The sequence below is a fragment of the Paralichthys olivaceus genome, chromosome 18, assembly GCF_024713975.1.
Source record: "Paralichthys olivaceus isolate ysfri-2021 chromosome 18, ASM2471397v2, whole genome shotgun sequence".
Taxonomy (NCBI): domain Eukaryota; kingdom Metazoa; phylum Chordata; class Actinopteri; order Pleuronectiformes; family Paralichthyidae; genus Paralichthys; species Paralichthys olivaceus.
The window spans coordinates 9,571,582-9,583,993 of NC_091110.1; the positions used below are offsets into that span (position 1 = coordinate 9,571,582).

General features: G+C 41.3%; 2 protein-coding genes across 2 annotated transcripts; both read left to right on the forward strand.

The window, feature by feature from the left end:
• The first annotated feature begins 36 nt into the window (after positions 1 to 36).
• On the forward strand, positions 37 to 2,719 carry LOC109626192 (protein pop-1-like). The gene is made up of 6 exons (XM_020081905.2): positions 37 to 604; positions 1,384 to 1,448; positions 1,540 to 1,608; positions 1,743 to 1,899; positions 2,065 to 2,172; positions 2,295 to 2,719. Exons 1-6 carry the CDS (start codon positions 302 to 304, stop codon positions 2,424 to 2,426), a joined length of 834 nt encoding a protein of 277 aa, XP_019937464.2. The 5' UTR covers positions 37 to 301; the 3' UTR covers positions 2,427 to 2,719.
• Positions 2,720 to 3,139: 420 nt separating this feature from the next.
• Positions 3,140 to 12,091, forward strand: nop14 (NOP14 nucleolar protein homolog (yeast)). Its single transcript, XM_020082421.2, has 19 exons — positions 3,140 to 3,343; positions 3,898 to 4,080; positions 5,152 to 5,286; positions 5,544 to 5,685; positions 5,986 to 6,131; positions 6,248 to 6,385; positions 6,485 to 6,607; positions 6,711 to 6,842; positions 6,941 to 7,283; positions 7,460 to 7,590; positions 7,678 to 7,763; positions 7,866 to 8,001; positions 8,484 to 8,585; positions 8,968 to 9,121; positions 9,219 to 9,378; positions 10,648 to 10,795; positions 11,215 to 11,333; positions 11,422 to 11,577; positions 11,667 to 12,091. Exons 2-19 carry the CDS (start codon positions 3,898 to 3,900, stop codon positions 11,761 to 11,763), a joined length of 2,631 nt encoding a protein of 876 aa, XP_019937980.2. The 5' UTR covers positions 3,140 to 3,343; the 3' UTR covers positions 11,764 to 12,091.
• The last annotated feature ends 321 nt before the right edge of the window (positions 12,092 to 12,412 follow it).

Sequence of the window (12,412 nt, forward strand, 5' to 3'; positions counted from 1 at the left end):
TACATTTCGTGACTAAGTGAATAAGGAGTATTTCAGGGGCCAGAGAAGAGATGGGGGCCCTGATAGGTGTTATAATACAAATATAATATGTGATCCTGTTTGAAAAAATATAGATGGTTGCTGTTTTGTTTTGTTTTAAATTATAAGAGGAACAAAGACCTAAAGTCTATCCAAACGCTAGTGGGACATTTAGCTACGGTTGGGTCATTTCACCTGTGAAGCTCGAGGAGAAACACGGAGAAACTTCTGCAGAGAAAATCTCCATTTCTTCACTTCAATCTCAGCAACTTTGCAGAATATCATGGATCCAAACGCTCAGATTGACAGTGTTCTGGAGAATATGGAGACCGACGATGTGCTGGACGCGACCTGGGCGTTTGCAGAGATGCTGTGTGGGGTGTGGAGCGACCTTACACCTCAGGCCGTCACGTTTGATGGCGGTTCTTTCCCCCCGGAGAGGAGAAGTGTTGAATACACCACCCTGGAGGGCACAAGTCTGACCTTGGAGCAGCTCATGGAGGAACTTCGCTCTGACCTGCTCGCCCCCATGATGGACGCGCAGCAGAGCTTCCTGCAGCCGGGCCCCGTGCACAGCCAGACACAGGTAAGGTCCTAACTGCAGGTTAGAGACAGATTCACAACAACTGGATCAGAAATATACTTTAACACAGAGATTACAGCTCGCTGCAGCTACATCTGCTAAAAGAGCGCATTACTGTGAGTGGAGCTCCATTTACTTTGGTAGAAAACTCCCTGACCCCGCCAACATCCTCTCACAGGCACACAGACCTCATCTTTCATTAAGTTGCAGTAAGTCGCAGCCATCAGAGTCACTTCTGCAGGTTAAAAGTTCATTTAAGAAATTTAGTTCAATGTAAATTGAAAAAAAATAAAGACTAATGCTCGCGGGCTAATGTGCTAATATGCTAACGTTTTAGTGAGCTAATATGCTAATTGTCTAATATGCTAGCGGGCTTTACACATTATCAAGGTGAAAACTTATTTATGTTTGAATTATTGTTTAGAAGCTGATTATCTTTAACTTTAATAACTTGAATTTGTTCTATGTGCCACACGTGGAGTTAAGTTAGTACTTGGTAAATGTTTGATTTCATTCTCTAGGAGGATGCTCCGATTCTACCTGAGTCACTTTGTGTTTCTGTATATTTTTGACTTAATTCTCACAACATGAGTGTCTGCAAATAAATAGCGCTAACCAAAAGGAACACTTTATGTTTTAACTGAGTCACATTGACAATGTTAAGACCAGGACAGTGGTTATACAAGGGCCTGGTATAAATATGTGCAAGTTGTGTTTTTGACTGATGACACAGAGGATGCAGTTTGTCTGACCTCCTGTATTTTCTGTTTTCACATCTCCAGGTTGTCAATCAGCCACAGACTGTCACTAAACACCTTGAGGTGAGGCTGTATCCTATTGGATTATTGTAAGTATCACACACACACCAATGAGCCTCTGTTTTAATCTTCAACCTCACTGTTTTATGTTCTCTAATGTGTCTGATTGTGTTTCTTTAGTGAGGGAAAGATGATTTACGCGGCTCCGGGAGACACAGTTCCTCCTCCAGTGAACGCCTGCAGTCCACAGTAAGTCTGGTTCTTATATTTCATATATTTATATTGACTTGTGCACCGAGGTCCTAGTTAACATGTTTGTTTCCTCACAGTTTTACACAGTGGTAATTCATGCTCTCTATCTGTTTTCTTCTGTTTCCCCACAGAAAGAGAAAGCGTGTGAACCAGCGGGGGAATGACCGCCCATACGTGAAGAAGCCGCCCAACGCCTTCATGGTGTACAGGAATGAGCAGAGGCTGAAAGTTCTGGCTGGGCTCAGAAACTCTGACTGTGCTGCCGTCAACACCATCATTGGACAGATGGTAGGTGTCTTTGAGACTCTCAGTGTCACACAAGCTTCACCTCATCGAGCAGCGTCTAAGACAACACTTCTAAAACCTCTGGATCTGTTCATGTTGTGTTTGTGCAGTTACATGTAGTTTTGTGTTGCTGTGTGCACTGTTAACTGACATGTTGTGTGTCCACAGTGGAGGGCGCTGTCGAAAAAGGAGCAGGAGAAATATTATGAGGAGTCTGCGAGGCTGAGGCAGATCCACAACCAGCTCTACCCTGACTGGTCGGCAAGGGACAACTATGTAAGTTCACTGCTCACATGAAACTCATCCATGTTCACGTGGTTACGCTACATGATGCAACACTGAGGTTTTATCAGCTGACATCAGATAAAATGTTTGAAGTGTTTCTTTTTTGTTTACAGGGAAAACAGAGGAAGAGGAGCCCGAGGAGAGCTCGACCAAAGACTGACTTTGACTTCTGTCCAGGAAAAGGCCGTCGTCCCCGCTTTGCTCCTTCATGGCGAAATCCACGGGACACGTCATACAGAGATTGAGCCTCCTCCCCTCATAGCCTATCTGCAGCTGTGCTCCGCTCCACTGACTCTTCGTCAGTTTTTTTTTTTTTTTACTCCAATTTTTAACATTTTGATCTTGGATGACAGTCAATAAATCTCAGTCACTCTTGGTGTGGTTTTATACAAATTTTATCTCTAAGATTGTACAAGTTATTTTTGTATCTACATTTGTGTTCTTGTACTTTGATTATGGTTGTAAAGCACTTTGTTTTTCATTTTGTGTTTAATATCTGCACATGGAAAAAAATAAAATAAAATATTCCCTTTAACCACTTCCTGGTCTGAGTCTCGTTCTAAAATTAGTGAAACAAGATTGATTAGAAATACTTGGTAGCATTCAGTTTAATTTGCTGTAATGTTGCAAATTTCCACATTGTGGGACTAATAAAGGATTATCTTATCCTATCTTATATACTGAATCATCAGGGTGTATAATCAGCATGTAAGTACTTTCTTTTAAATACATTTCAATCCTTTTTTCAAATAAACACAAATAATTACACAAATACATATTATACACAGCACAGACCAAATTAATGACAATAATAATAATGGTGATTATACAATAATAATTGTATCGCTTCAGTCCAACACGTAGCTAATAAAACACATTTTTTATCTTATCTTATTTATGGTACGAGTCAAAAATCATTTTCTGCGTAATCTTCGAAGATGACCGCTAGAGGCGCTGCAGGCAACGTCACACCGGAAGTCGTTGTTGACTGATTTTTTTGGTTTTCAACTTTGACCTCAGGCTGTGCACGCTGGAAATGTAACTCAGAGACTCAACGTGGATGGTGAACGATATAAAATCTAATAAGTTAATTCAGACAGAGCCTCAGAGTCTCATGTTTGATTTCTGGATTGAATAAGTCGACTCCCGATCGCTGCTGAAGGTAAACACAGCCTGTGAGCTAATGTTAGCTTGTTTACAATCTGTTGTCTGTGTGGTGAAGGAAGTTAGCTGTAGGTTAGTTGCACTTCTTCACATCTGTCTTCTACTTTTCATATATCAGCCAATAAGAAGCATCTTTGTATTCAGTCTATGTGTATTTTACAGAGATTTGTTTCTGGAGTGATCAAAATAACATTTATCTATGTAACGCAGCTCTAAAATCTGCAGCTCTGAAAAATGTCATCACAAGCTGAACATTATTTACTTCCACTGACTATTAGACCGTATTAGTTTGATCTAGATGTTTTTATTCAACTCCCAACTGAGTGTATATACTAGAAACATTATATACAAGCAGTGCTTTAAGGGTTATCAACAGTTGAATCCAAAATGTCGATGACGTGATGAATGAAAGCCCACTTGAGCAATCTGTCTGAAGAGGAGTCCCCTCTCCTGACACAGATGTGCCATTGCATAATAACAACAAACTATACATTGTACCATGACATTGTTATGTTAGTGACGTTGGCTCATCAGTCCGCTGCTCTGCCACAGATGGGGAAGGTCCCTAAGAAGAGGAGCCTTGCTGACAAGGTTCGAAAGACAAAAACCTCCACCGAGATAAAAAACAACCCGTTTGAAGTGAAGATTAACAGGAAGAAATTTGATGTTCTGGGGAGAAAAACCAAGCACGATGTGGGTCTGCCTGGTGTGTCTCGATCCAAAGCCATTACTAAGGTAAGAGAAAAGGTCATACTTGGTACTTCCCAACCTCCACCACTTGACGCAGCCTCTCCTCTGCAAACAATCTCACAGCCAGAGCATTTCCGTCAGTTAACTTTTCCAAGATCTAAAAATGGAAAACATTGTTAATGTGTTTAAAGCTCTTCATAAAAATCAAGGCTTACACAAATAACTGAATTTAAATCCTTATTTTGATTTTCATACAAAAAGTGTTTCACACATCTAAATCATAACAAGTCTTCATCATTTGATGTGGTAATTATGCACTTTGCACCAGTTAAATAGGTGAAGACCATAGAATCAGCTTTATTGACTGCGGTTGGTGATTGAATTTAAAGTACTTAATACTTAGTTTATGAGCTGATTGCGTCCTATTGAACAAAACTGCCAAACAATTGTATTTTTTAAAGGCTGAATTGTTGAGTGTGTATTACTTTTAGTAAATAGATGCTTTGTTTGTCCTCAACTTATGGCTGACGTGGCCCTTATTTTAATGAATTTCTTCTAACTCAGGCAGTTTTGACCAAACACTCAGGGAACTGCAGTTGCTTACAGACGCCATAGACATATACATAGATAAAAAAGATCATACAGTCTGATGAAATGAGAAAAATAAAACAAGAGATTAGCTCTTCTACTGTTGCACTATATCTGGCAGCCATGGGTCTCAGCTCACCACTTCATTAACACTATCTGTGCTGTGAAGTCTCATGCTCACAGAATCATGCTGTGAGAGAGATTTCTCTCAGCTTTGTAAGGACAGAGAGAACCATGACCAGGTTCATGTGAGGAGACAGGAAGAATCTGCACACACGACTAAATACCTCTATAATTCAACGTGTGATTTTATGGCTGCGTATGTACTGTATGTAGATATGGGATGTGTTGAGGTCTTGATTGATCAGCTCAGTTGCATTGACGTTATTCTTGTTACACTCAATATAATTGTAACTGATAATTAATCAATGTGTTTGCATCATGTTGGATCTTTGTGTGAGTGTGGGTTTGTGTGACAGGCGGGTTGTACAGGCATCACAAGCAGTGTGGTTAATGTTTGATCTGTAGAGAAAAGAGACCCTCCTGAAGGAATACAAACTGAAGAACAAGTCCAGCAAATTCATTGACAGACGACTTGGAGAGTATGACAACAAGATTGCACCAGAGGACAAAATCCTGCAGAGGTTTGCGATGGAAAGACAGGTCAGTGGTGCGATGATGCATAACAGACATCAAGTCCTGACATGAAAGCAGATTTAATATTCACTGTTTATCCCTGCATTGACTTCACTTTATGGCTTCAGCCTTGAATCATTTGATACTCAAACTTTGGTAAAAATTATGAAATAAGAGCAAACATATAGGAATGTTTATAGCTGATTAGGTTGTTAATTTTGATCCGTCACTAAAATATTTGATCAGTTCTCAGCTTGTATTATAAACTTTGCATTGTCTCTCAGCGTGTCCATGATAAGAAGGATATGTACAACCTGAACGAAGAAGAAGAGCTGACTCATTATGGTCAGTCATTGGCTGAAATGGAGAAATTCAATGACATGGTGAATAGCGATGATGAAACAGAAGAGAAAGGGCTTCTGTCAGGTGAGAATTGTTCAAATCTAAATGTCGCATTATCCATTTTTGCATGTAGATGTTTAATTTGATGTGTGTTGATGAGGCCACTCCAGATTGTTTCTTCCATTTGTAAAGCCCTCTGTTTTCATGTCTTTTGGATTTATTCACTTATCATGGTTTAAAGATATCAATATTTTTACCTTAATTTTTGCAAACCTGGTGGCATTGTGGTTGAGTGTACAATTATTCCCAAAATTGAGCTAGATTTTCTAAGTCATATTATAGATCTGTTGCATTATAGTGACAGTATTTCTGTTCCTCATCTAGCTGAGCTGACAGCGGCTCACTTTGGAGGAGGGGGTCTTCTTCGAAAGAAAACATCAGGGGAGCAGCATGAGGAGGAGGGAAGCCATAGGGCAAAATCCAGACAAGAACTCATTGAAGAGCTCATCCAAAAGTCCAAGCAGGAGAAGGTGAGCTGGTAACGTAATTCTGTTGATGGAGGCTTTTTTATCTCCTGGATTTTGGTCCACACTAACTGTGATTGTAGTGATGTGTCCAGGTGATTAACTTTTGGGTTCATTCTCAGCGGGAGCGGCAGGTGCAGCGAGAGGAGGCGCAGGAGCTCACCGAGAAGCTGGATCAGGACTGGAAGAGCATCCAGGCACTGATGGTGAAAAATACCCCCAAAGCAGAACAAGCTGACAAACTGGAGGAGAAGCCCAAGGTAGGGACGCACCAATCTATTAGCAGAATGTTGCTGTGTTTTCATCAGTGGCGGAGCCTAATATGTCTTTTCTCCTCCTGCTTCCTCTGTGGGTTCCAGCTGGACCCGTACGACATGATGGTCAGAGAGCTCGGCTTCGAGATGAAGGCTCAGCCCTCAGAGAAGATGAAAACGCCGGAGGAGCTCGCCAGGGAGCAGAGGGACAAGCTGCAGAAGCTAGAGGTACATTGACAGAGAATTTTATCTTCTTGACATGATTTCATAAAACATAAGTAGTTTTAATCCTGTGTGTGATACTACAGTTCTTTTGCTCTGCTTCCTTCAGGCTGACCGTCTGAGGAGGATGATGGGAGAAGAAGTCGTTGACAGTGTGCAGAGTCGGAGCCACTTGTCTGCTGATGACCTCAACGACGGCTTCATCCTTGATAAAGACGACAAGAAGACCCTGGCTTATCAGGTACGAGACAACAAAACATGTGGGGTTTGTGGGTTTTTCACTGGAGTACTTATTGAATACAGAGTGTATGTCATTTCATTGATCTTTTGTATCCCTAGGATGGAAAATGGAACATTGGAGAGCAGTCTGGGGAAGATGGGGAAGAAGCTGAAGAAGAGGGAGAGAGCGCTGAGGAGGATGATTTGGAGGATGAGGAGCAGGAGGATGATGGAGATGAAGATGAAGGTGAAGATGAGGAGGGAGAGGAGGGAGAGGAGGAGGAGGGCAGCAGCGAAGAAGAAGATGGCCACTCGGACCTGGACTCTGAGCAAGAAAGTGAGGATGAGGGGAGAGAACAGGATGATGAAGAGACTAGTGCTGAACCGAAGAAGAGTCTGAGCAAAGAGGAGATGAAGGGCCAGCAGGAGGCGGCTAAAGCAGAGCTCCCATACACATTTACAGGTAAATACACACATGATTTTAAACAATGCAGACGGTTTCTTAATACGTCTTTTGTTATGGAGTTTACTTCTGATTTTTAATCTGAAATAGAGACTGTAGCAAGATAAATATCATGATTAGTTTTATTCTGACCATTCTCCCTGTACCAAGCATTGTATGTCTATGTTTTCTATCAGCTCCAGAGAGCTACAGTGATCTGAAAGATTTGCTCCATGGCCACACCCCTGACAACCAGCGCCTCATTGTGGCCAGAACTCAGAAGTGCAACCACCCTGGCTTGGCTGTAGGCAACAAGCTCAAGCTGCAGGTACAACATGAAAGGAGCTTTTTGTAAATGATTGTGGTAACTCTGCTGCCGATCGCCTTAAAATTGTTATCTGTGTTTTTGTCTAAGAAACTGTTAGGCTTTCTGCTGGAGCACATCGGAGAACTGGCGTCTCGGAGTCCACCTGAACTCACCACCGTAGATAAACTCATACCGTGAGTCCACAAAGTGTCTTTTCTTTCTCACATCTGAATAGAAATGTTTCATTCCACAGTTTTTCTTCACCTCTTTCCCTGTTGTTATTTTATTATCTGCAGAGAGTTGTACGCTCTGTGTCAGATGTTCCCGGACGCTGCCTGTAAGGCGATGCAGAGCGTCCTCGGAGATTCTGCTCACAGCATGGAGGAGGTGCTTGAGGTCAAAGGGCAAGCTGCCTTCCCAGCCCTAGACATGGTATGGATACTGTGAATACAATCAACTCTATAAGTGTTCACCAAAGCGTATTGAGATGATAAAAGGATTTGAATCGGAGCCGCAACAAATATGCTAAGTATTTGTTTTTTTCAGTTTCTCAAATATGAGAATCATCATGAATTTTCTATAATTCATGATATTGAACAACATATCTCTGGGGTTCAGAAGTTCTTATGCATTCACTGCTTTTGAATGTTTTGTAGGCTTAATAATTAATAATACTATTTCATATCTTAGATCTGTGCGTCAGTTAACAAGCATTCATCATGTGATTGGTTTGGTTTTAGCACACACACACACACATATATATATTTAACTATAAATAGATCTATGTTTGCTCCCTTATTACAAAGAATAGCTGTTTTATTTTTTTGAGAAAATCCACTGTAAATGGGTTAGGGTTACAAATTAGGCTGCTCACCCCAATGGAAATTGCTGATTCTTTTCTTATTTGTCTGAAGCTGATCTACCTGAAGGTGACGGCTCTGCTGTTCCCTACCTCGGACTTCAGACACCCAGTTACGACTCCAGCTCTGCTTTACATTAGCCAGGCTCTCACCAAGGTATGCAGCCCCTTCAGTGCGATTGTTATTGTCTGTGTTGTTTTGGTTCTGTTTGGATTGTTCAGGCCTATTTGTGTGTGATTGTTATTTCTTATGGGATTTCACCATGTCTTTTTCTGTTAGAGTCCAGCCCTCATCCTATTATTATTATCATCCTATCCAATATATTATTTTGTTTTTTGTTTTCATATATACGCATCAGATATTTAGTATTAATTATTCATTTTAAACTTCCTGAATTCTGAAAGCCGAAGCTGAAACACACACTTTGTTTTCATGGTAGTGACGTGAATCATAACACAAAGTTATGTTGGTGAATGGGTTTTTGATGTTCAGTATTTTACTTTGCCGTCATCATAACTCTGTGTGTCTCTGTCCTCAGTGTCCAGTCAGGTCGTTACAGGACGTGACGTCAGGTTTGGTGCTGTGCTGTCTGGCAGTGGAGTACGTCTCTTTCTCAAAGCGCTTCCTCCCTGAGCTCATCAACTTCCTGGCTGGAACCCTACACCTGGCCGTGCAGGACAAGAGCTCTCTAGGTAGACTCACATTTCCACATGTATGTGTCATGTGTGTTTCGATGCCAGCATGAAACAACGTAAAGCACTGCTGACAGACTCTGACGTTGTGTTGCAGGTTACACAGTGGTGCCGCCTTTTAGACCCTCGGGGAAGAGCAGTGATCTGCTCGTGTTGTCGGACTCTGAGGCCTGCAAGAACTGGAGCAAGAAGAACCTGCCGCTGTCTGCTGCCCAACACCTGGAGCTCACAACTGACCAGGACAGAGACCAACACAGGTAGGAGTGTGAGCTTTGTTTGATCCAGGAAAAATGTCCCACACATAAACCCCTGTAAAACCGCAAGGGGCCATATTTAACCACAATATTGAAACTGTTCATTTATCCTCCATAAATATGACACAGATCTTGACTAATGCTTGGTAGAATATGTCTCAAACTTAGAAGTATTCCTAAAAATAAAACTTGATCGGAGTTTTACCCAACACCTTTTGAGAGCTATTTAATTTATTAAAATTATTTGTCTTCACGCATTCCTCTTGTGTTCAGTGACCATGAAGAACGAAACCGCAAGACAAGTAGGAAGAGAAGAAGTCAGATTTATTAAGTTACATACCTAAGAAAAACAAGTTCATTTCTTTTTCTATAAATACAAACCTGGAGCACACTAATACTCATGCATACACGCGTCTCATACAACCTGTACCTGGACAGATTGTGTGGCTCGGAGCTGATAACGTATCATTCGTGTGGTTGTGATGAGTCACAAGCCTGGTTTCACACAGCAGCTGGTGTGTGGGCACAAAGCTCAGCTTCCCAACAGGCTTCAGCGGAGCATGGCTCTACACAGTTTGGAAGAATGTACATTTTATTTGTATTCAACTACTATTAATACCATAACATGCCATAAAACACAAAACAACATGCTAGAAAAAGGTCTTTCTTTTAATTTATTTGCTATTTTTCTAAATAAAAATGAATAAATTAGGAGTCACAAAAGATTTTTGAATTATTTTACATTTTTGTCTTTAATCATCGACTAAAAAGCCCAAATTATCATTCAGTCATTTGACAGACGCACTTATTACACAGTATTTTAATTCATAATCATTCAGACTGTGTTTTACTGTAACTTTTTAGTAACAGATATTTACTGTTATTGTTCAGTAAATCCTCTTTAAGTGGTCCAGTCTCTTCCACACTGTTTCGTACACAGCTCTGCATGTGGCTCCGTACACCTGGTGCCCAGTCATTTTCTAATTCTGTGCTTTCCTTCAGGCCGCTCGCTGACGCACGCACGCACGCACGCACGCACGCACACACACACACACACACACACACACACACACACACACACACACACACACACCAGCAGCAGCTGTGTGTGAAGAGTGTAGTAGCTGTGGTTAATTACTGCCGGGTGATGCAGCAGGACTGGGGGAGGAGAGGACAGAGTGTGTGCTGTCTAAATGTGTAAAGATGAATACATGTATTTGGAGTCATGCAGTAACAGTGAGTAGCAGTTCATGTTTGTGCGTCTCTCCACAGGTTGATGTGTTTGTCCACCTGCCTGGACTTGGTGAAGCGCTGCTGCCTCCTCTACAAAGACCTCGCGTCATTTCCACACATCTTCCAGCCAATCAGAACGCTGCTTTCCAAACATCTCTCAACCCAGAAGTTACCAGAGCCCTTACAGGTTGGTGTGACAGTTTCTCTCATTGCATGTGGAATATTATGATACCTCAAACTCAAAGATGAACTAATTAGAATTAGGTGGTTAAGTGTCAACTTGGACTTATCTTAGGAAAGCCTTCGAGAGAATTCTTTCAAATTTGGCACAAGTGTTCACTTAGACTCATGGATTAACTGATTAGATTTTGGCCTTTTTAATATGAAATCTCAAGTCTGCCTTTATGGGATTCCTTCAAATTATGACCAGTCTTCACTTGGACTCAAAGACGAACTGATAAGGTTTCAGTGGTTAAAGGTCATGGTGACCTCATTATGAGTCTAGGGAAGTGTGTAGACTGAATCTGCCCTGGTTGCGGAAGCAAACAACTGCGGGGAGATAATTCTAGTTTGATTTGATGTTTGTGATATTTGTTTTTGTTGCAGGAGCTCCACAGTATGATCCTGGAGGCCATCAGCAGTGCCCCTGTGACCAACAGTCGACTGGTGTTTGAGAAGAAGAAACCGATTCCTCTGAAGCTGCTCACACCGAAGATTGTTGAAGTGTAAGCAGAAATGCAGCATAATTAAACACAAACGTTCTGGTAGTGCATCTGATTTATATATCTCACTTGCATTTAAAACATTTGTCAGGTTGGATTATGGAAAGAAACGTGGCGGCACCAAAGAGGAGCGGGAGAAGGAGCGACTGAAACACAAATACAAGAAGGAGTTTAAAGGAGCTTTGAGGGAGATCAGGAAGGACTCGCGCTTCCTGGCCAAAGAGAAGCTCAGCGAAGTCATGAACAGGTGTGGATAAAAGTGAAACCTCCATGAGCAAGTGAACTATAAATGTTTCTTGTAAAGGCCTCTAACATTTTCAACATTGTTTTTTCCAGGGACGCAGAGAGAAAGAGGAAGGTGAAGGAACTATTTGGCAGCCTGGCCACTCAGGAGGGAGAGTGGAAGGCCCTGAAGAGGAGGAAGAGGAAGTGAAGTGTAGAATTTCAGTCCACACCGTCTGCTCCTGTTTATATCATGGACGTCCCCTATTCATAATAACCTGTGTGCAAGGTTGGAGTTTCAGGAACTGGGAACTGTTTAGATCCTTTTTTTTTATTATAAGGACAAATTCAACTGATTGTCACACACATTTATACTGTTTGAGAAATCAGGATTGCACACAGTAGACATTTCAGGTGACGTTGGATGTTGTTAAAAGTCAACAAAGCAGTAGTTATTTTGTTTTTATTCTCTTTATTTCCACCAGAATCCATCACCAGAGTTTGCTACACAGGAAAAATAAAATCCACTTTGTCTTTAATGGTGTCTTATGTTTGGTTTCTCTTCAAGCTGAGTAAAGGAAGGTAAGGGTTACTCTCACTCCAAGCTAATTAAAATTGTATCTGTGATTTCACAAATCACAATCATTGCCCCTCATAGGACAATAACTACAACAATCTGCAACATCCTTCAATCTCAACTAGTGAAGAAAATCTATGAAAAACCTTCTAAAGGAAAAAACCTGTGAGTCGCAGGTTATCTTGAGTTATTCTTGTTTGTGCCTCACAACCACAAGTACATTTGTTTCTACTCAAAATGCATCATCAGTACTGTATATTTCTTATATTGGTCATTTCCTGAA